Source organism: Sturnira hondurensis, unplaced genomic scaffold (assembly GCF_014824575.4).
Source record: "Sturnira hondurensis isolate 20B ecotype Veracruz unplaced genomic scaffold, ASM1482457v3 Scaffold0001532, whole genome shotgun sequence".
Taxonomy (NCBI): Eukaryota; Metazoa; Chordata; class Mammalia; order Chiroptera; family Phyllostomidae; genus Sturnira; species Sturnira hondurensis.
This window is the reverse complement of record NW_028074163.1, coordinates 963,922-985,464: the sequence shown is the minus strand read 5'-3', so window position 1 is coordinate 985,464 and position 21,543 is coordinate 963,922. Positions and strand designations below refer to the sequence as shown.

The 21,543-nt window shown below is 45.8% G+C and overlaps 1 protein-coding gene across 3 annotated transcripts in view; it reads left to right on the top strand.

Moving 5' to 3' along the window:
- Positions 1-21,543, top strand: part of PLEKHM3 (pleckstrin homology domain containing M3) — a 146,722-nt gene that overhangs the window by 89,188 nt on the left and 35,991 nt on the right. For all 3 annotated transcript variants that reach the window (XM_037029898.1, XM_037029911.1, XM_037029903.1), the window contains one exon: positions 2,656-2,719. In XM_037029898.1, the coding sequence (XP_036885793.1) occupies positions 2,656-2,719 (64 nt within the window). The remainder of the gene's footprint in view (positions 1-2,655; positions 2,720-21,543) is intronic.

The following is a 21,543-nucleotide window of genomic DNA, read 5'->3' as shown; positions in this document are numbered from 1 at the left end:
ACACCTTCATAAAATTTTAAAAACCTGGGTATTGCCTTTGTCGCTCATCAGATGTGCTCAGTGACATATCCACCAGCAATAAGCACAACACCTGGCTTATTTTCAGCACTCAATGAGTGTTTGTTGACTGGACAACTGACTGGCTCCGGTACTCTACTAAGAGAATACCAGCATGATTTGGTTGTAAACTTATAAATAATATCCTTTATGCTCTCAGTCATAGAATTTTGGGGTTTTGAAGCACAAGGAACTTTAAGTAACAAAGCATTGTAGGGAGGCTGCCCTGCATCTGTCCCTGCCACGCAGTTCAGTTTAGTTGCCTTCCTTCTTTTAACTCCCTCTGACCTGTGTTTGCACAACGCAACAGAAGAGGCAATGCTAATTTTGAAATGATTTGCCAGCCTGTTCACTTGGTTCACTGTCTCCATTTACCAGCTCTGTTGCCACCTTGCTATTATTCTGCCTGCTTAAGGAGTTTCATCTAATAAGCAGTCACCTTTGGGAAGGGTCATGCCCCCATGCAGCTGTGCTCGGACGCCTTTGTCCCTGTGTTAGATCGTCATGCACTGCTGTCCTTGTAGTCCCGCTGAAAGACTGTGTCCTATGTTTCCTTTTTGCACATGTGTGTGGGTCTCTGGTCTTCTTGCAAATGCTTAAAATATATATACAGTAGTCCCCACTTTAACCATAATGGGTATGTTCTGGCATCAGCAAAAGGATGCCTGAAACCATGGACAGTACTGAACCCTATACACTGTTTTTTCCCATACATACATGCCTTTGGTACAGTTTAATTTATAAATTAGGCACAGTAAGACACTAACAACAATAGCCAATCATAACATAGAACAATTACAATGGTAAAATAAGGGTTACTTGAACACAAGCACTGAGATACCACTACAGTTAATCTGATAACCAAGACAGCTACTGAGTGAGTGAAGGATGGTTAACAGCACAGGTGTGCTGGGCAAAGGGATGACTTACAATCCCAGGTGGGATGGAGCAGGGCAGTGTGCGATTTCATCACACTGCTTAGATCGGTGTGCAGTTTAAAACTTATGAATTATTCCTACAATGTTCCATTTAATGTTTTTGAACTGCAGGTTACTGAAACTATAGGAAGTAAAACCATGGATAAGGGTGGACTACAGTTTTTTTTTTTAATATATAAATTGAATGTTGTATTCAGGATTGGATCCTTGAACAAAGGACATTAGTGATAGGACTGATGAAATCTGAATGATGTCTGTAATTTACATAATAGTTCATTTTTTACTTTTGATACCATGGTTGTATACAATGTTATATTTGGGGAAGCTGGATAAAGGGAGGAGGAATGACTTAATCTCTAGATTTGTCAAGGAATGCATACTTAATTGAAAGACTGAATAATGAATTTCCTAGTGAGCAGGATGGATATTAGGTCAGTGGCTCTGAACTCTGGCTGCACATCGGGAGAGTTTGTGTCATGTTTAACGCTGAATTCTGGGTTCTACCCATGCTTGTGCCCTGTTATTTTCTAAAAGCTCCCCAAGTAATTCCAATAGACAGCCAGGGTTGGGATCTACCATGTTCGACCATTCCAGAAATAAATGCCCACGCATTACTCTCTTTCAACAACCAACCACACTGTATTGTAAGGATCAGTTCATGCACTGTTCCCTCACTTGACTTTATGCTTCTTGAACTCAGATACTAGGATTGTCTTACTCATAATTGTCTTCCTAGTGTCTGACATGCAGTGGGTACCCATAAATGTTAATTTAAGAAATTGGTGGTGTCCTTCATTTAGGACACACAAAAATTGAAAGTACCATGTAAGACAAAGAGAAAAAATGCTAGAACCATGACTTACGTTGTGTGCATGTAGTGTTGTTTTGTAACAGTCTATTCTTTGGTACCTATTTATTTATCCATAATCTATTGTTTCTTTGTTCTTAAAGTTTGCTCACTGTCATTTACCCAGATGCTATGAATTGACAGCAGCAAAAGACATAGGACTCAGTCAGAGAGTCCCAATTTGAGCTATTTTGTTCCATTATTCCCATTTGTACCTAGGTTCTAAAAGTTATTGTCACCGTGCGTGTAAGAGGATGGCTTGCTGAGGGGAGATTGAGCACCACTTTCCCTGCTAATGAAACCTGTAGAAGCCTCCAGACAGAAGACACATACATAGGCCGGCACCCCCATTATTTTTCTCAACTCCAGAACCTATTAAATTAGGTGTATAATAATGGAGCTGGAAAGACGTAGAGAATGGAGTTCAGTCACCTTCATTCAACAGTGAAGCAGCTGAAGTGGGTTTTGTGACTTGCCCGAGATGGCGCAGCTTGTTAGGGGCACAGCTGGTACAAGAAACCCGGTGCTCTGGCCCTTGGGCCTGGACCACTCCGTGGTGCTGACGGCGGCACCTCGGGTTACAGTACAAATCAAGGAGCAGACTTTTACTTCCATCTCACAATCCGTGTTAGGAAGAAAAATATCTGGAGAAAGGTCTTATTACAGATTTTTCAGAGGGTATGAGGAAGAGTATAGGTGGAAAGGAGAGAAAGCAGATGAAAGGGACCTTGAATGAGACTTTGAAACTTACCAGAAGAAGGTGCGTCGTGTGGCAGCACCACAGTTCATCTGGGTTTCTGTCCTTGTTTTCAGAATTTTCCCCAGAGAATACCTCTTCCAACAAATCCACCTGTATTCCCTCGCCGACCTGCAGCAGGTAAGTACTCAGAGGGGCCATTTCATTTCGGTTCTCTCCCTGGGGGTGCGTCCTTGTTGATTATGGTCTTGGCGCTGAATTCAGCCACCCCGGGGTAGTTTTCTTTCAAGCCCTGATAATTGATTAATTTCTCTTCAGAATGGAAAAAATAAAGTTAGTATAAAAAGATACTCCAGGACAATAACAACTGTTGGCAAGGACATAGAGACATTGGGGTTCTCACCCATTGCTGGTGGAAAAGTTAAGTGGCGCAGCCACTGTGGGAAAGCAGTCTGGTGGCCCCTCGAAGAATTCAACAGTTACCATGTGGCCCGGCAATTCTATTCCTAGACATATACCAACAGAACTGAAAACACGTGTCCACTTTAACACTTAATACACGCGTGCTCATAATAGCCAGAGAGTGAAAACCCAAGTATTCATCGTCTGATGAATAGGTAAACAAAATGTTGTATGTCTGTACAGTGGACTGTTATTTGGCCATAAAAAGGAGTACAGTACTAATACATGCAGCAACATGAGTGCCCCTAAGAACCATCATGCTGAGAAAAACCAGACAGAAAAGATACATATTTTATGATCTATTTCAATGAAGTGTCCAAGACAGGCAAACCCACGGAGACAGAGAGTGGGTGAGTGGTTGCCGGGGAGGACAGTGGAATGAGGGGTGACTGCTCATGGTCCAGGCCCTCCTCTGGGGCTGATGCAAATGTTCTGGAGTTGATAGTGGTGATGGCCGCACAGCCGTGTGCATATACTAACGACCACTGAATTGTACGCTTTAAAAGGGTGAGTCCTATAGTATGTGAATTATATCTCAGTAAAAAGAATTATATGAGGAAAAAGGATATAAAAGCAGTGAATACATTAAACTCTTGGTGCTCAAGCCAAACAGTTGGATGGCTTTAAATTTTAATAAAATGTAACAAAGCATATGAGAGTCAAAATCATCCTTTTATGCTTCTAGTAGTGTATGTCCTTTTAATGATTGACAAGTTAGCCAGGAAGAAAACTGACATCTGTCTGTTCAACCCCGAGTTTTGAATATGTTAAGCTTTGGTTAAATCATTTACATCAGCAACTCCCTCCCTTAAAAAGACACTAAATGAAGGCATATCTATTGATTCTTTCATGAGTTATTAAAAAAATAATAATTGCGACAACTTTCAGAACGTGTCCAACTACTGGTACTCTGTTCTTTTGTTTGTTGTTCTCCTCTCTGGTGGTTTTGCCCGGAAGAAATGAGGTCAACTCAAAAGCTGTACAGATCCTTCAGTCATTTTAAGACTTTAAAAAAAATGTTAAAAGTAGTTTAAACTTAAGACTTTTGTGTTCTTTTTGTCCCGCCGAGATAGGAAATTTATTTTAAGTGGTAGAAGTAATTGTAGAGCACTTGGTTGGAGAAGTCCGAGAGAATACTAGAGTTTTCGTTTCCCCTTGTGCGTTGATTGTAACCTGTTTGTGCGCATTGGCTCCCTCCACTCTTCCAGTCCCGTCTGCCCGGCACCACGTGATCTGGCTGCGGTGATCTGCCGGCTGGGGTGGGAAGGCATCTATTTTTAATTACGATTGCCCAGTGGCGTTCGAGGGGAAGCATTGGTGGACATACCATTATGCATTGATATGTTTTCCGGGCCTCTACCTGATCGCAGTGTCTGAGGACCAGACTATCACTTGAGAAGCGTGTTCATGATGTATTCTCATGAAGGCAGTTGAAAAGAGGAGAATGGGCGGGCCCCAAGGTGAGTTCTCTTTGAGGAAGCCTTTCACAAATGCGTTTTGATACCAGATTAAGAGAAAGAATTAGAGTAATTCCATATTCATCGTAGAGTGTCAAAGTAGTGTCCATTTGACGTAATAAGGCCTGCTTTTTAAAGCTTTCCTATACCCTGCTGTCTGTTTTTTTTCTTTTCTTTTCCCATGTAATAGTCACAGCATACATGCCAAGCGGCTTACTTCAATCTTGGTGGGCCAGACCATTAGCCCCCGGAGCCCTATAAGCAGCTTAATCAGTTCTCAGCCTCAGTAGCAAAGTGAGGGAGGCAAAGCTGCAGCCCATCAAACTCCCTGTGGGCGGGGCGGCGAGAGCTGCCCGCATCCATTTACTCTAAGGCCTGGTGCTTTGTGCCTGGCTTTAAAACCCCCAAACTTATCATATTTAGAAGAGGTTTAATTCAATTGCTTTCCCTGCCTGGGGTGGCTTAAATTGGATTTAGCTTTTGATCTGTCTACATCTAGGCTATCAGTACTGAAGGGCACCGCCACCCCATCTAACCTTGGCTTCTGAGTAAATTGCAGGCATGTTTTCTGAATCTGAACTATTCTTGCAAGTAAACAGGTAAAGGAAGGGAACACACGGAGAGGGGGAAATACTACTGCTTTGTGACAGAGCATGTTGGTGGCAGTAGCACGTGACCCAAGGGCACTGACCCACTTGCCAGCCCCTTATTGTCCTGTACCATTTTGGCCTCGTCTGGCTGCTTTGTCGTCCTGTTCCATGTCAGCCTCAGGAGGTTTAGAGTAAGTTATTTCTCCCCACTCCTAAGATGACGTTCTCTGTAAAAGCAGGCCTTTCTCTCATATAATGGAGCTTGAAAACATGCATTTCAGTTTATATGTTTTTCAGGGGAGGGGAAGGTAAACTTTAGTAACTAAAGAGTTATAGATCTCAATGATAACATAGATGCCCTTCCTGATGGCCGATTCCTTGCTACAAATTTCTTTTAAGTGAATTTGATTTTTCTTATTAGTTTTTATTTAAAAAAAACAAAACAATAGATATTTTTCTTTCCAAAAAGAAAAAAAGGTAAGCACTTAATAAACACTGTTACGGGGGATTGATAATTTAAGTATATACAATCTTAAAATAATACCATACGTAAAACATTAATAATGCTTTAAATAATGACACTGAAAGAATTCTGGTGGTAAAAATACTTACAATCTTATCTCTTTCTTTCTTTGCCTCTGTCTTTCTCTGTCTGTCTGTCTGTCTGTCTCTCTCTCTCTCTCTCTCTCTCTGTGTTTTCAGTTTTATAAGTAACAATCCCCCAAATTTTAGCCAATGGACTTAACTCAACAATTTGGCTCAAGATTTCAAGCTACCTCAATGTTTCTGATGTTGCATTCAAGACAGTTTTTCCCCTTGTCACCATTTGAATTTACTGGCCTCTTTGCATGTGTTCTCCTTTACGATCCTATACTTGGACGCCAGTCAATGACTAGCACGGACAGACACTGCCTCACGAAGGGAGCTCCCTTGCTCCGGAAGCTGCCAGTTATTGGCAAAATTTGTAGCTTGTGCTGGTACCGAGTCCCTAATTATTTATCTTACCAGTGATTGAGCTGCTCACTGGATTTTACTAGCATGTCGTGACAGCAGTAGTTGAAAACACAAGTCATGACCTGACTCACCAGTGGCAACACTGTGACATGGAACATCAAGATGAGAGCCAAGCACCCCCCCCCGGGCCCAGCAGCAGGGTTATGGAGGGGAGCAGAAGGTGGGGACAGAGGCTTCCCAACTCCCAGGAGCTCGGGGGGTCCACCAGCTTGAGATAGTCATTTCTTCAGTTTGACATGGCAGGGGAATTTCTGTTCAACAAAGTAAAAATTGCTAGAATACAAAATCCTATTAAATCTGCACTCTTTGAAGGTAAATTGACAGAAAATAAAATCATATAAACAGGAACTTTCTTTTAGGAAGTGAGAACATGCAGTGGTTTTTTGGAACTGACAGATGGTTTCTTCTAAAGGGTTAGGCACTGACTAAGCGTATGTGAACAAAGGGACCAGCACTGGTGCATGGTTTTTAAATCTGTAAATCTGAAGGCTTGTTTTCTTTTAAAACTTTAAAAATTTTTATTTCTCAATTACATTTAATCTCAATAGTTTTATTTTGTATTGGTTTCAGGTATACAGCATGGTGACTATGTGTTCCCACCAATATTGCCAGTACTATTGGTGCATGTTTTGAATGGGGAAACTGAAGTACTGCTTTTTAAGGGCTTTCTCCTGGTTTGATACTTTGAGAAGGGGAAGCAGAATAAAATTTGCATTTTGTCATTTTCAGTATAGTCGTCATCACAATCCACGGACAAGCTTTAAGATGGGAACACACTAGAAAGAGACACTCCCAAGAGCCAGCAGGAAGAACACCCTGACTGCCCCGCCGCATGGCCAGGCCCCTTTCCTTGTGACCTGTGGCTCCTTACTCATAGCCCCGGAGCCGTTTTAACACTGATAAGAAAGTTCCACATTTTACCAGCAGAGTACATTAGTATATGTAAGTTAATGTTCAGGAGACTGTAGTTGCTCGTAAGGAGCAAATCAGAACCCTGGTTTAATATGTCATTCCTCATTCTGTGTAAATGATAGGAGAATTCTTCTAAAGTTCCTGCTACTTGCTGAAAGGAAAGGTCAGATTTAACTTCTAAATTTTGGCTCCTTGTGCTCTTGTGACAAAACCCTAAAATGTATATTAATGACTAACGCTTCTGGTGTTACTCACCTTTGGGGCATGTGTAAGTTAAGCACTGAATGATTCTGTTTGTGCGTGATTCATGAGAAAGGGTACTGGATGATCCCATGGGTGAGGCAGCCAGTTACAGTAGCCCCTCCCCCCGTTCCCTCCACTGCCCACCACTCCGCCTCCCAGCACACTCCCCCGCTCTGGTGGGATAGCCCGAAGAGCTTACCTCCCCGTTGTTCCCCTTCCCTAAATTTTCAAACCAGACTGCGCCCCCAGGGTAAGGCAATTGAGACTGTAAATAACAGAAATATATTGCCTGAGAAGAATAAATTATTATTTTGGCACAAATTCATTTGTCTTAGCAATAAATTTAAAACATAGCATGACATTTGAGGGGAGAGAGATCTCAACAGATAAGATTGAGTGAGGGGAAAAGAAGATGGAAGGTCTGGGGTTTGGAGTACTTACTGAAGAGATGTGAGGTGGGAAGGATGCCAGAGAGGGGGACCAAGGCACCAAGGGCCGTGAAGAGAGAGAAGAGTACATCAAATGCACACTACCTTTCTGGGGTCGCCTGGAAGGGTCTGAGCTGTTTGTTTTGTGCTAACACAGTGAACGCTCATACTGAGCAGCGGGGCACACACTTCCCATGAATCGATGGATAGACAGGTGAATACGCACACACTGTCCTAACCTCAGTAGCTTCCTCCTCAGAGAAAACCAAAGTAATGGTGTTAGTGTTAGCCCCTAAACAAAATATTGGAAATACTGATTCGTAAAATAACAACACACAGATTTCTGAAACCAAAAAAAATCTGCTTTTTATATGTCGGAATAATGGTGAGTTGTTCAACGTTGCAAACTTTCGGTACACTAAACATTCCCACAGAGCGGTCTGACTTCTTAGTTACATCTTCACTAGTCTTCCATACCCATAGAGCTTAGGAACTGTCATCTGTGGGACCCAAACATTTGTCAGAATTGTCCTCTGAAGAAATAATGCAAATCAGGGTCCTAACTTGAAGATTTTCTAGATAGTGAGTATGATCACCAAAAGGTGACATTTTAAGGCATTTCGAGGCCACTTTTTAAAAACATACTTTACTGAATTCTTTCCCAAGGAAGTTATGCAAGTTATTTTGCATGGCCCTCCCCCCCACCCCGGCCCCAGCACACACAGACTCCAAGACTGTTGTTCCCTGTGGGCGCTATTCAGAGCCAGCAGACAGAGGCCAGCCTGAGTGGGCACCCAGCGCAGATGCCCTTTCACCGGGGGAGTAACAGGTGATGACCTTCACGCACACGGGGAACACAGCGCCTCAGTACCACAACCAAGTCACGGGTCCCCAAGCCTCAGGAGCTGGAGGAACTTGTATTCACAGCCTCTCAGCGCCCCTGCTCCCTGTGCTGTTGTTCACCCAGGCGTTAGCAGGCAGGACAACCAATTAGGAGCATTCAGATTTAACAAGCAGAAAAACAAAGTGTGACAGCTTGCCTGTGCTGCGCTGTGGCCAGCGCCTGTGTCACCACTGCTGTCACTGCCCTCAGAAGCCCCTGAGCATAGTAACCTGGGCTGAGCCAGGTGCGAAGCCTCCAGTGAGACACCACTAAATCCCTGTCAGCTACTTTATCGAGGGTTGTACCACCCAGCTGATGAGTTAGGAAAGAGGACTGACTGTTATATGTGAAAAAGCCATGCCTTTTAAATTAAGTGGATTGTTAACAAGTGATCTTTCAAGAGGGAAAGCAAGGGGTTGAATTTTATCCTCTGAACGATGGGGTGGTTGGCAGCAGAGCAAATTGAAAGTCACTGTTTCCTTGGAAAGCAGCTGCACCTTGGGTAGGTGCTGAATGGTTCATGCCTTGTGTTCAGTTTCCCAGGACATTGCAGGTCTCTGGTGGAGGGCGGAGTGATAGCCACTGCTAAGTGCCAGGGCTGGAGTCTGGGTCTTTTGACTGCTCCCCAGAGGCCTCAGTCTCTGGAGTTCTGACCGTGACTACTGGGTTTTGGCATTCTGGTGATGGGGCCAGTTAGCAGTGGGGCATTCTGGTGATGGGGCCATTAAAGCAGTTAATTAACAAGGTGCTGATACAGATTGTTCTTTATACCAGCTGGGTAGTCTTTGCCCAGAGGAAACTGTATGCACACCCAGTCACCACACCCAGCTGTGTCCACACACCTGGTCCACAGAGCGTGAAGGACCGGGGAGGCAGGCAGAGGTTGTGGCAGACGGTGCGGCCAGCTGAGGGCAGAGTCTCTGCTGCGTGGGGGAAACTGGGTCAGGAAGACCACTGTGTTGTGAGTGTGGGATAGAGAGCCCGTCCTCCAGGTGGGAAGAGCTCGGTTGAGACTGGGATTCCAGAGGCCAGCCCTGAGCCCTGCAGCTGTAAAGAGCACCGTGCAAGACGAGGACAGAGCCCCAGGATTAAACAGTGTTTAGTCCGTGCTGAAATTGCTTTCCTGGGGGTCCAGTTACCTGGCCCCCATTTCTACTTTGGCATCCAATCATCTGGATCCATCCAGGCGTGGACTTGGACTCTCCCCTGCCTGACCCCTCAACCTGCACTTCACATATGAATTTGTTATTAGTCACCAGGAACAGCAAGAAAGGACTTGGATCAAAACCTATCACGTGGTCAGAGAAACGGAAATGTCTGCCACACCATTGGTTGATTAGTGTTAGTTATTGGTTGCCATATAACAAATTACCCCAGATGTATCAACTTCAAAGTCAACCTTCATTGTGTCCCACAGTTTCTGTGGGTCAGGAACTCAGGGTCAGTTTAGCTGGGCAGTTCAGACATGGAGCCCATTAGAAGGTTGCAGAGCCTTTGACTTCCAAGGTGGGCTATGCCACCGCCGGCCAGGTGGCGCTGGTCATTGGTGGGCGGCCTCAACTCCCACACAGGCCTCCCCACGGGCTGCAGTGTCCTGGTCACACTACAGCTGGCGTGTAGGGGGCCAGGAGCCGGAAATCCAGGGGAAGCGCAGACGGCAGACGGCTGCACTTCCGCCATGTTGTACACATTTGAAATAAATCACAAACCCAGGCCCACAACCCGGGAAAGAGAATTAGACTCCACCGTTTAAAAGGACACTTGTCAAAGAATGTGTTGTTTAGAACCACAGTTTCCTGTAATAATCTCATTTTGTATGTGTATTTTGCATTATTCCCAACAACTTTGTGAGAGAGGCAGGTCTGCCTTTTTAATGCCCCCTTCAGAGGCTAGAAAACCGAGACTGAAAACTAGCTGGCTGGCCAGAGCCACACAGCTTCTGTGTGAAGTGACCGACCAGGACCAAAGCTGAGGTTTTCTGACTCCTCGAGTGGGTGTCAGAGCGTAAAGAAACAGGCAGCCTCTCGGGTCCTCTCATGTTTGCCGTGATCAAGGCTCAGAGATGCAAAGGGGAAAAATATTTTCAAAAAGCTCAAGAAAAGGGAAACATGAGGTCAGTTATGATTCTTGTAGTTATCTCCCATGTACAGCCTGGGAGGCATAAGGAAGCAAACGTTCCCTTCGCACGTGTGGTTCGCTCACATAAAGCGGCCTTGGCCCCAGGGGGACATTTCTGTCCTTCCCCCTCACACTCTATTTCCCTGGTCAGACTTCCCTTATGCCAGCAACAGTCAACATGAAAGGGGGCCCCAAGAGCCCTTCTGGTTCCTCCTTCCTATTCGGTTCTGTTCACCCAATAGGTGTTAAATTCGTCTGTGTGCCAGGCACTGTGCTAGGAACAGGGGTCACGAAGGTGAGTGAGTCACAGTCCGTTTTCTCGCCAAGTTCACAGCCTAATGGGAGAGAAAGACAAGCATTTTTTAAGTCAGTGGATTTGGACACTTGGGAAACACACCTAACCAAGTGTGGCGGGTTCTATTTTGTGGAGATAGGCACAACAGTACCTTTCGTCCCACACACCTTTCTTACACTTGACTCTGGTATTCCTCCTGTTGAGAGGTGGGGGTAGGGGGTGTCTGTGTTCCCTTTCCCTGGATTTGCGTGGACCTGTGACCATGGAGGTGGTGCTCTGTGACTTCCAAGGCTAGGTCATAAAATGACACAGCTCCAGCCCCGTGCTCCAGGGGGTTGCTCACTCCCCTTAATCAGCCGCCACGCTAACTAGCCCGAGAGGAGTCCTGGCTTACAGCCACCACCCACCGCCCAACGAGGGAGGGAAAATCCCTCCAAACGATTCCCCCCCCCCCCAGCTTTCAAGGGGCTACAGATACGGCTGCAGATACCGTGGGGCACAGACAGGCCATCTCCACGCTGTCCTGCCTGAACTCTGACCCACAGAATCAAAGCATAGTAAAATGTTTGTCTTACACCACTAGGTTTTGGGCTCATTTGTTTTCAGTAACCAGAACGCTCGTAACTCAGCTGTCAGGGAAGGCCTCCTAAAAGCTGTGATTCCAAATTGAGGTGTGAGCCAGGCGGAGGGAGGGGGAACAGGCCGTTCAGGCCGTGGCAGCCTCAAACCCCTGGGTGACCCAACCCGCAGTGTTTCTGTCTTGGGGACAAGCAGCAGAAATTTTTCATGACTGACTTTGACATTTCTGAAGAACATTTTGTCTGCATGCTTCAGCATTATTTTGATAAATTGTCTTGACAGACATTCATGGAGTGAGTATGATGGGATGGCTTCACTTTCCTCAGAAGTGAAAGTGTTATAGTCTCTGAAAGAGCCCCCAGCCTAGAGCCGCACCGGGTGTAGAGCTTATAAACTCTCCATCCCAACCTGCGCGCCTGAAACACAAACCCAATTTTCTATCACCAAACCCCTGGCTGGGGGTTTTCTCCCTGTTCATTTACTCATTTAGCAAACATTTATTAAGCACATTCTCTGTGCTCAGAGCCATGGTGACCTTGAAGTTGAGAGAGCTTGTTTTCTCAGAAAAGGACTAGTGATTCTTCTGGCTGCGGTCAAACTCCTGCACTCTGCCTGCGTGCTGAGGACCTCCAGTATGAGGCCGCCCGAGATTCTGCTCAACCTCGTAACGATCAGAGGGATTTTACTCCCAGATGCCTAATGCCAGCCATTCCACCACAGTTGCTGTTGGTTTTCAAGGGGCCGGAGGGCTCACAAGAGGGCTCTGTCTAGTTAGGTGTCGGGGGCTAGGGGATTCTAGCGCTTTCACGGAGTCTATTCACTTGATGATGCTCCAGAAATGGAACCGGGAAGTATGGCGGCCTCGTTAGTCAGCATTAGCATGTGTCTCAGCCAAAACTGTTGGCCGGATGTGACAGTAGCTGCAATTCCATCGACATTTGGAACTTGCTGCCCTTCAACCACATCACGCCCATCTTTTTGAGGAAAAAAAAAGAAGCTTGACTGGGGCAAGTCTTCCTATTACTGCTTTTTATTTTAATTTCTGGCTAAATCCAATTAAACCATCAACACATTTGCTCCTGGAATGTTAAGCAAGATTCAAAATCATCTGTGACAGCAGGGAAGGCCTTTGCAGGCGAGCAAATAAAGAAAAGGTGTAGACAGCAGCCTCGGTCATTCCGGGAGCTGCCGAAGCATTAATGAGCCTGGACTTCTGTAGCTGTTGAACGGGTTTCTTGTCACTCAAATCCACTTTCTTCCTGAGGGCTAGTCATTCACCTATTCACCCACATAAGAAGAAAGTGATAAGCATCTACTAGGCACCACCTACAGTGTCAGGTGCTAGGGACAGGACAGAAAAGGGACAGCTGTGCCCGTATGCCAGGCGCAGTGGGAGGGGCTGCCAACCCAATGCAGTTCACATTTTAAAGGAGGGCAGTATGGCTTTAGAACAGAGTCTGGTTGATTAGATCCCTGCAGAGGCCAGGCAAGTGGCATCTGTGCCTGAAGCAGGGCCAAGGTGTGACCATGCTAAGAAACCAGAGAGAGGGCCCCCCTCTGGAGGGGACAGCTGTTACTTAGTAGCCTTAGTGTTGTCATCCCTTCTCATTTTCTAAAAGAAGCCGGAAATCCGTATTTTTATGTGAAATTTCTCAATATTTGAACACTCTGCAGGCCAAACAAAACACAGCCACTGGTTTTGACCTCTGCTTTATAATAGAGAATGCCTGCTTTTGTTCCGTCAAACTAATGAATGCTCAATTACGAGAAGGAATTTGGAGCTTAGGGTTAGACTGTGCTCCTCAGAGGTCTGCAGACCCCACCCCAAACCCTTGAGATCCTAATTGACAGACGTGCACAGGCTGGCAGCTGGGCTCTGAAAGTGGACACACACAAGGAAACAGGCAAGCTATTCCAGGTCACTTTGCAGGGTCAGGGCAGCAATGCAAACATTAGGAATGCTGAAGACAAAGGTCAGGCAGCAGCAAGGAAGCCCTCCCTTTCCTTGAGCTGTCAACTAATAAATCATATTCAAACAGTATCACCAGATTCCCACTCCCTGGAACTGCTTTGTGATGTGGAAAATTAAATAGAAATCAAAATTAAGATGGCTGTCAGGAGACCAGCAGGCCAGCGTGAGGCCAACTGGGGATGAAGTTTCTGCCCGGAGCAAAGGTCTCCAAAGAGGTAATGATACCTGACCTTGAGCGTTGCAGAGGGGCTGGATGGGACAGTGGTTATGCACTGGAGCCTGGCTGTGCACACTCCTAGCTCACAGTAAACTCGCTCAGGTGACCTTGGGCAAGTCACTTCTCTTTCTTACCTCAAGAAGCACTTCATCTCTGATGTGGAGAATAGTAGTACCTTCCCCAAAAGGCTTTTCTGAGGCTTAGAGGAGTGAATGTGTATCAGCCACTTAGAATCTGCTCGAGCAGCTTGAATCTGAGTCTTGGCCTCTCACTTTCATTCCGAAACAACAGGCATTTCAGCACCTGCTCCAGCTCTTCCACCAACCCTGGGTTCTGTGCAGGTGGCCAGCACTGCAGCCGGTGTCTGTGCAGGCTCCAGGGGCTCCAGCTCCCACGTCTCCATGTCCCACTCCACTGGTGTCCGGGGTGGCTGGGGGCCCGGGGGCCTGGCTGCAGGGATAACTGGGGATTTGGCAGACATAGGGGGAGTCCAGAACTAGAAGGAGACTAGGCAATGCCTGAATGACCTCCTGACCTCCTACCTGGAGAGGGTGAGGAGCCTGGAAGCTGATTATGTGAGGCTGGAGAGCAAAATCTGGGAACAACTGGAGAAGAGAGGATGCCAGGTCAGAGACTGGGGGCGCTACTTCAAGATCATGAGGACCTGAAGGCTCAGACCTTTGCAAGTTCTGTGCACAATGCCCTCATCCTTATGCAGATTGGCAATGCCCATCTCGCTGCTGATGACTTCAGAGTCAAGTATGAGAGGAGCTGGCCATGCAACAATCAAGAGGGACATCACTGGGCTCCATAATGTCATTGATGACACCCAGATGACCCAGCTGCTGCTGGACACAGAGATCGAGGATCTCAAGGAGGAGCTGCTCATCAAGAAGAATGATGAGGAGGAAGTACATAGTCTACAAAACCTGATTGCCAACTCTGGGTCGACCATAGAATTGGATGGCCACAAACCCTGGAACTCAGCAAGATCATGGTGTATATCCCAGCCCAGAAGACGAGCTGGCTCAGAAGAACCGAGTGGAGCTAGACAAGTACTTGTTCCAGCAGACTGAGAAGAGTACCACGGGGGTCACCTCACAGACTGCTGAGACAGGAGCTGCTGACACGACACTCACAAAGCTGAGATGTCCAGTCCAGTCCTTGGAGATCAACCTGAACTCGAGAAATCTGAAGGCCAGCTTGGAGAACAGCTTGAGGGAGGTGGAGTTGTGCTGTGCCAGGCAGTTGGAGTAGCTCATGGGATCCTGCAGCACTTGGAGTCAGAGCTGACCCAGACACCGGGCAGAGGGGCAGCACCAAGCCCAGAAGCCGAGGCCCTGCTGAACATCAAGGTCAGCCTGGAGACTGAGATCACCACCTATCACTGCCTGCTGGAAGAAGGGGAGAACTTTGATCTTGGCAGCATCCTAGACAACAGCAACTCAATGCAGTTCATCCAAAAGACAACCATCTGCAGGACTGTGGACAGCAAAGTGGTGTCTGAGGTCAGCAACACCAAAGTCCTGAGGTGTTAAGGCAGCAGAAGTTGGACACCCATTGAGAGGCAAATAGAAAGTTAAGAGATCATTAAAAAAAAAGGTGACACACAGGGCTGAGGAGATACGAGCTTTCCTAGTTGTACAAAGACTAGTATTGGTGTTGCTATGAGATGTGGGCTCTTCACACATGGCTCCTGGGAGCTTTCTTCTGTGTCACCAAGACTGCATTTCCGGACACTAGACTCCAGCTGTAGCCACAGAAGTAATGCTTGCTGCACCACAGTTGTGCCCTTCAGATCCTGCAGCGGTGTCTAGGCCATAGGATTCTGCTGTAGCAGCAACTATGCAGTAACCAGGTGGACCAGCACCTTGGTAGGAAAAGCTTCCTCCCCGAATGGCTTCATTCCATCCACCTCCCTCCTCCTCCTACCCACTGGCTCACCTCCCACCCCCTCCACTCCCCCAGGTGGTCCTAGACTAGCCTTCCCCCAGTGGCCGCACAGAGGAATTGCACCTGGAGAGCTCAGCCCCAGGCAATGGGATCTCTGTAAGGTTATGCTAGAGCAGTCAAGTGTGGCCCTCTGAGCTCACCCCCTTCTTTGGTCTTGCTGAGAGGACTTTAGAGTTTGAACCAGAAGGTTGGTCTTGGCTTCCCCAAAATGCTAGGCACCTTCAGCACCTGTCTCTTTGAAGAATGCATGCCCTTTCAGTGGGTTGTGCAAAGATATCAATTCTGTAGAATCATAAATATTGTTTCTGCTTAAAAGTACTGCGTCTACCCTATTTCTGCAGGTATAAAAGGGAGGAGCTTACCAGACTGAAATGTTGGCAGAAACAAAGAGAACCCGTGTGTCTTCCCACCTGCAATTATAGTTTTACTAGCATGTAAAGCACACACAGAATGTGCAGTACATTCTGCCCTTGCAGTAAGGGAGAGGCCCTGCTGTGAGAGTAATTGGCTTTCTAGCTTCCTTTCACGTGGAAGTGGAAGGCAGCTTGGACTGAAGGGCCTTGACTCGTAGAATTAACTGATGTTGAATCGTGCTTAAATTCCACACATCTCCCTGAATGTGTGTGTTCCATTGAATCTTAGGAGTGGAGGCACAGCTTACTTCTTAAAATACCCCCATCCCTATCACTTCTCAGGGCCTTATGAAAGCTCAGCCTCTTCTTTAATGGATTTCAATTTAACCCTCATAGGGATGATTCTCAGACCTGTTCACCAGTGTGTTAAAGATACGTGGCATCTTTAAATGACAGTTTTATACAGTACATCCAAATTTGGACCACCTTTTTTTCAGGCTTTGGCTTTGTACTACATCTGTTCCCAAAAGAAGAATCACAGTCATATTTGGATAGAAATCACCTTCATCACCTTACCTCTTAAGTCTTATGTTCCCTCATTTGTGAGGCGAAAGGTTGAATTAAGCAATTTGTATAGGCGCTTCCAGCTTTAGGACCTGGGTTCCATGACTTTTATACTTGAAAAGCAATTAAATTACTTATATTGACTTTATGGGGTTTCCCAGCCAGTTTGCGCAGAGCCGCCAGGCCATGGGCGCAGCAAGGACCTGAGCACGAGAGCCATACTCAGCCCCTTCAGCACCAAGCGACAAATGTCAAGACTTTCATTTGCCAAGGGTCAGCTGATAATTTACTTTTTTGTCATTCAATAGCTGTTTCAAACATTTTCACAAATATGATATGGATAGCTTATATAAATAAGTTGAATATTTTGACTTTATATATTCCTTAAAGGCAGATAAATTATTTTCTTAATACCTTACTATCCAGTGGCAGTTAGAACAATACCCAGCACACACGAGTTGGCCAATAAAAATATGCAGAACATAATAGGCCATCGAGGGGGCTTGCCGCATCAGTCAGTCATCCGGTGAACTGCGGAGTTGGTGTTTGTGCTGGGCTGACAGCCGAGAGCCCACTGCAGCCCAGGTGTGCATAAGGCACAATAAAAGGATAGGACATTGTAAGGTAAGGTTTACAGCTGAAGAAAAAAGGAAGTCAGGGAAGGGTATTGTAAATGGATTCTTGGCTGGAGCAGAGGTCAAGGGTACAGAGAGAAAGTAGTACAGGCGATCATAGGTAATAAAACTATTGAGTTTCATCTTTTTCTCCTTTCGCTGCCTACTGCGTGCTGGGGGCTGGGGCTGGTCATTTGACAGACAGGCAGAAGGAGCTGCAAAGGGCCAGGGCTTTCCGTCTGCTTTCTTCAATCCAGAGTTAAGGCACAATCTCACTGAAGGCAAGGGGCTTGCTCATTTCACCGTCATTTCACATCACTTAGTCAAGAAGAAAGAGAGGGACATTTACAAAACCTAGGACCCAAGGTGACAACAACAGTTTATCATTTAGCAAGTCACACGATCTCTCTGGTACTTAAAATACTTGTAAAATGAAAAAGTTGCACTAAATGATTATATTAACAATATCTACTAGTTGTATGCCTCCAAAATGCTAGATACTTTTGTTACTGAGTGCTTAACTTCGGGCTGGACACTGTTTGAAGTGGACACAGATGACCTTGTTTAACCCTGGCTACAGCCCTGAGGTGGACGCTGTTATTGCCCACGTTTCACACCTGCGATGAACTTGCCCTGAGTCAAGTAGCCAAGCACACACCCTCCTTTGTTTGGTTCCTCGATTTAGTACGAGGTGTTTCAGACTTAATCAAAACGTAAGGCATAAGGAATAGGACCAGCCGCGCAATCCACCCAGCAGCTGAAGGACACCCTTCTCCTGAGCACACACTCCAAACCACCATATTATACCGGTTCCTTGTAGCACCGGCATCCTGCAGTTCTCGAGGCCAGCTGCTACCAAGATCCAGGAGGCAGCAGGGCCAGGCCCCACTGTTGGGGAAACCCTCCCGAGTCCTTCCACTGGGTGGTCGTAGGAACAGCAGGGTAGAGTGGGAACAGAACCAGGCAAATGCATCCACAACTAGCCCCAGAGAGCCAGCACCACACACAGGCCAAAGTCCCAGTGCCCAAAGACTCTGTGTAGATGTGACCAGGCCCGCCTTCTCCCAAGTAGGCCACAGCCCCTACAGTTTTTACAGGTTCGCTTTAACCACCACTGTGGTGGTCAGAATAGTTCCATTCCATCCAACCCAGTGAGTGGCCTGTACTTGTCAGCAGCAGCAATGTTCTAGAACAAAGCTCAATAACCCATGGAATATACTAATCTCTGGTCCAGAAAGAAAAGCAGGCTCTTACATATGGATTTGTGATACTATAAATTTGCTTTTTGTTTCGTTTTGCTTTTTAAAAGTTTAGAGTTGGCACATTCTGCATTCATGGCTAAGGCTGACCTGCTCAGTGTGTGTTTATGTGTTTATACCTAGTCAGATTCCCAAACAGACCTTGGTGGTAACTTCTCTCTTACCTCATGTGTGTGTGTTCATGCACACACGTGCACCTGCGTTCATAACTGTGACTATTTTTAACTCCCCTCCTCTTCTATTGGCTCAAATCATTGGTATATACACTTACCAAGATGATTCCCCGCTACTCAGGATCCTCATGCCCAGACTTCTGCTGGTGTCCCTCCTACAGAATGTGGTTAGAAAACCCAACTCTTCTAGAATTGCCTTCAGCCTAAAGGTTCCCTTTAGCTCCTGGAAGTATAGAAAGCAAAAAAAAATCTCTGATGCAGCTGACATTTTAGGTGTGTATATAATTTACCGAACTCTTGGCCACTCAGCTCTTAGTCAGTGGTCACGAAAGGAATTAGCAGTCTTCCCCTGCTACCCCAAAACCCGAAGGAGGAAGGGTGTTACTCAGCTTTGGCAGAGAGGCTTGCTGGCACGCAGCGTCAAACAGCAGCTCGGCGGTGCATTTTGGCCACAGAAAACTTTGGGTGGTAGAAAGGGCCAAAATAGTTGTGGCATAAGTTGGCCAAGATATTAAGCAGATCTGAGTTTAATTTAACATGGAGATAACAACTCTCTTTTTGTTTTCCAACTGGCTGCTGCTTTCTCCATCTCCATGGGTCCAGCATTTTCAGCCAGGAGTGAGTTCGTGAGGACATTCGGGTCTTTCAGAGTGAGACGTAGTGGTCTTTACATGGGCTTTCACGCTTGGATGCAGGATGCTGTGTGGAGAAAAAGGCACATGGGATCTGGCGAAGGCTGAAAATGGATCTTGAGGCTTGAATTCCTTCTATGAGTTTCTTAAGCCACATCGCCTGAGCTCAGAATAGAGAGGCAGGCAGTCTGTCTCCTTGGGATAAGGAAGGATTTGGAACTCAGCTACTGTGAGGTCTTGGCCCCTACTGTGTTTTCTGGTTTGTTTTGTTAGCAGGAGCAAGTTATTCTAGTTTCTTGCTTCTGGGGTTTTCTTCAGCACACTTATAAGCTGAGTCTCCACCCCACCGATGGCAATGGGTTGGATGGAATGGGATAATGAAAGGGGTGGAGAGAGAAGTTGATTCAGCTGCTTAGGATGAGGGAGGCAAAGAAACTTTAGACCTCTGAGTAGCTTCTGAATTTATCGGGGGTGGGGAGGGAAGGGGCACCACAAGGACTGAAGTCATCCCAGCATAGGAGAGAAGCTGGTCTTTCTGAGATACTAATATGGCCAGGCATGCTAGTTGGGGAAACCAGCTTATTGTTTGAATTACAATTTTATTACCCATGAAGTGGTTGAAAGTAAAGAAGCCATAGTATTTAGAAAGGTTATCGAAGTGTAACCAAAAGTGATTATGAGATATACCTAAAAATGGTGAAAATGGTAAATTTTATGTATATTTACCACAATAAAAAGAAAGAATACTATCATCTTAAAAGTGATTATGGGCACTGCAGAAAATTACCGGCACTCCTTTACTTACAGATTATATTTTACAGCCTTTCAAATATTTAAGTGCTAGCTATTATGTACTGTGATGCTGTGATTCAAAATATGTGTAAGACAAGACACATTCTAGGTGGGCAGTGTGCTGAAAAAGCCCCCCTTGTGGGGTGAGCTCAGTTCCTAGGCTGGAAGCAGAAAGGGGACAACTTGATGGTTCTCGCCAAGACTGTTGACCCACTCCAGAAATAAAATGCACCTGTGTTACCTAGTTCTTTGGCCTGCTCCATAAGTGAAAGGTTCATCCTGGAATGCAAGTCTTATCTTACTCATCCCGGTCCCAACTACTAAGAGCAGAGCCTGGGCGAGAGGAAGTGCCTGATAAGTATGAGGTAAATGGATGTGTCAATTTCGAAGGCAAGGACAATACGAGAATGAACTCAAACGAGGCTGTTAATTCAAGCTCTGTTATTGCACCAAGTGAGCATCCGTGAACTGAAGACCTCGGCAACATTTATCTCCTGTGTTTTCTTTAGGGCTGTTTGGTCCCGAGTTCAAACAACTGCTTTCCCAGTAAACCTTTCATTAACCGCAGTCTGTTGTTTAGCTACAGCACACCCTCTGAAAGGCAGGTTGGCCCAGTGGTTCAGGGCATGAGTCTAGAGCCACACAGCCTGGGTTTGCATCTTGGCTGCGTCCCTTGGGACTTTAAGAAAGTTACTTACACTTGCTGGGCCTCAGTTTCCTTATCTGTGAAACGGGGATGAAGCACATACCCCGAAAAGTTACGAGGTTGTTACAAATATGTCGAGTGCTTGAAAGAATGTCTGACACACAGCGAGTGCTGTGGGAGCCCCACTGTGGAAAGCACCCACGGTCATGTTAACAAGGTGCCACGAGTTTGTGGCGCTGTCATATGGCTTTATCTTGCACCCTGTGAACACAGGTGCTTTCCTTCTATTTTTTTTTCTGACCAGCAGTTAAAGCTGTCTATGAGTAGTGACGAGAGCACCTTAACAGGCATTTAACTTAGAAATGTCACAAAGGGGATTTCCTGCCTGGACAATTTGACATTTATTTGACACCCTATTCCCATCACCACTACCCATCTTTTCTAGTTTAGATGGCCTCAATGTCTCCATCTCTGACATGGATAATAATTTACCTTATATGACTGATAAGGAAATGAATAAAATATATGTTGAAGTTTTGTTGAAGTATGTTAGCAAATTATTAAAAGGTATAATTAAAATGCTTTTTCAAATGGCCCAGCAATCACTGGTACTGGCAATTAAAAATACTTTGAAAACAGTAGCTGCCTTACTAGTAACTAGACCCTTTAAAAGGCATACCCCTTATAAAGTTATGTGATGATAACCCAATAGAAGGGGCAAAAAGTACACTATGTAGTCACTATGATATAGAGCTGAAACTCGAAAGTCAGTCTGGTGGGGTGTTATCGCTAAGTAACATTGCCTTTCAGAGTGATGGTCTTTTCTGTTATCAGATCTTATAGCATAT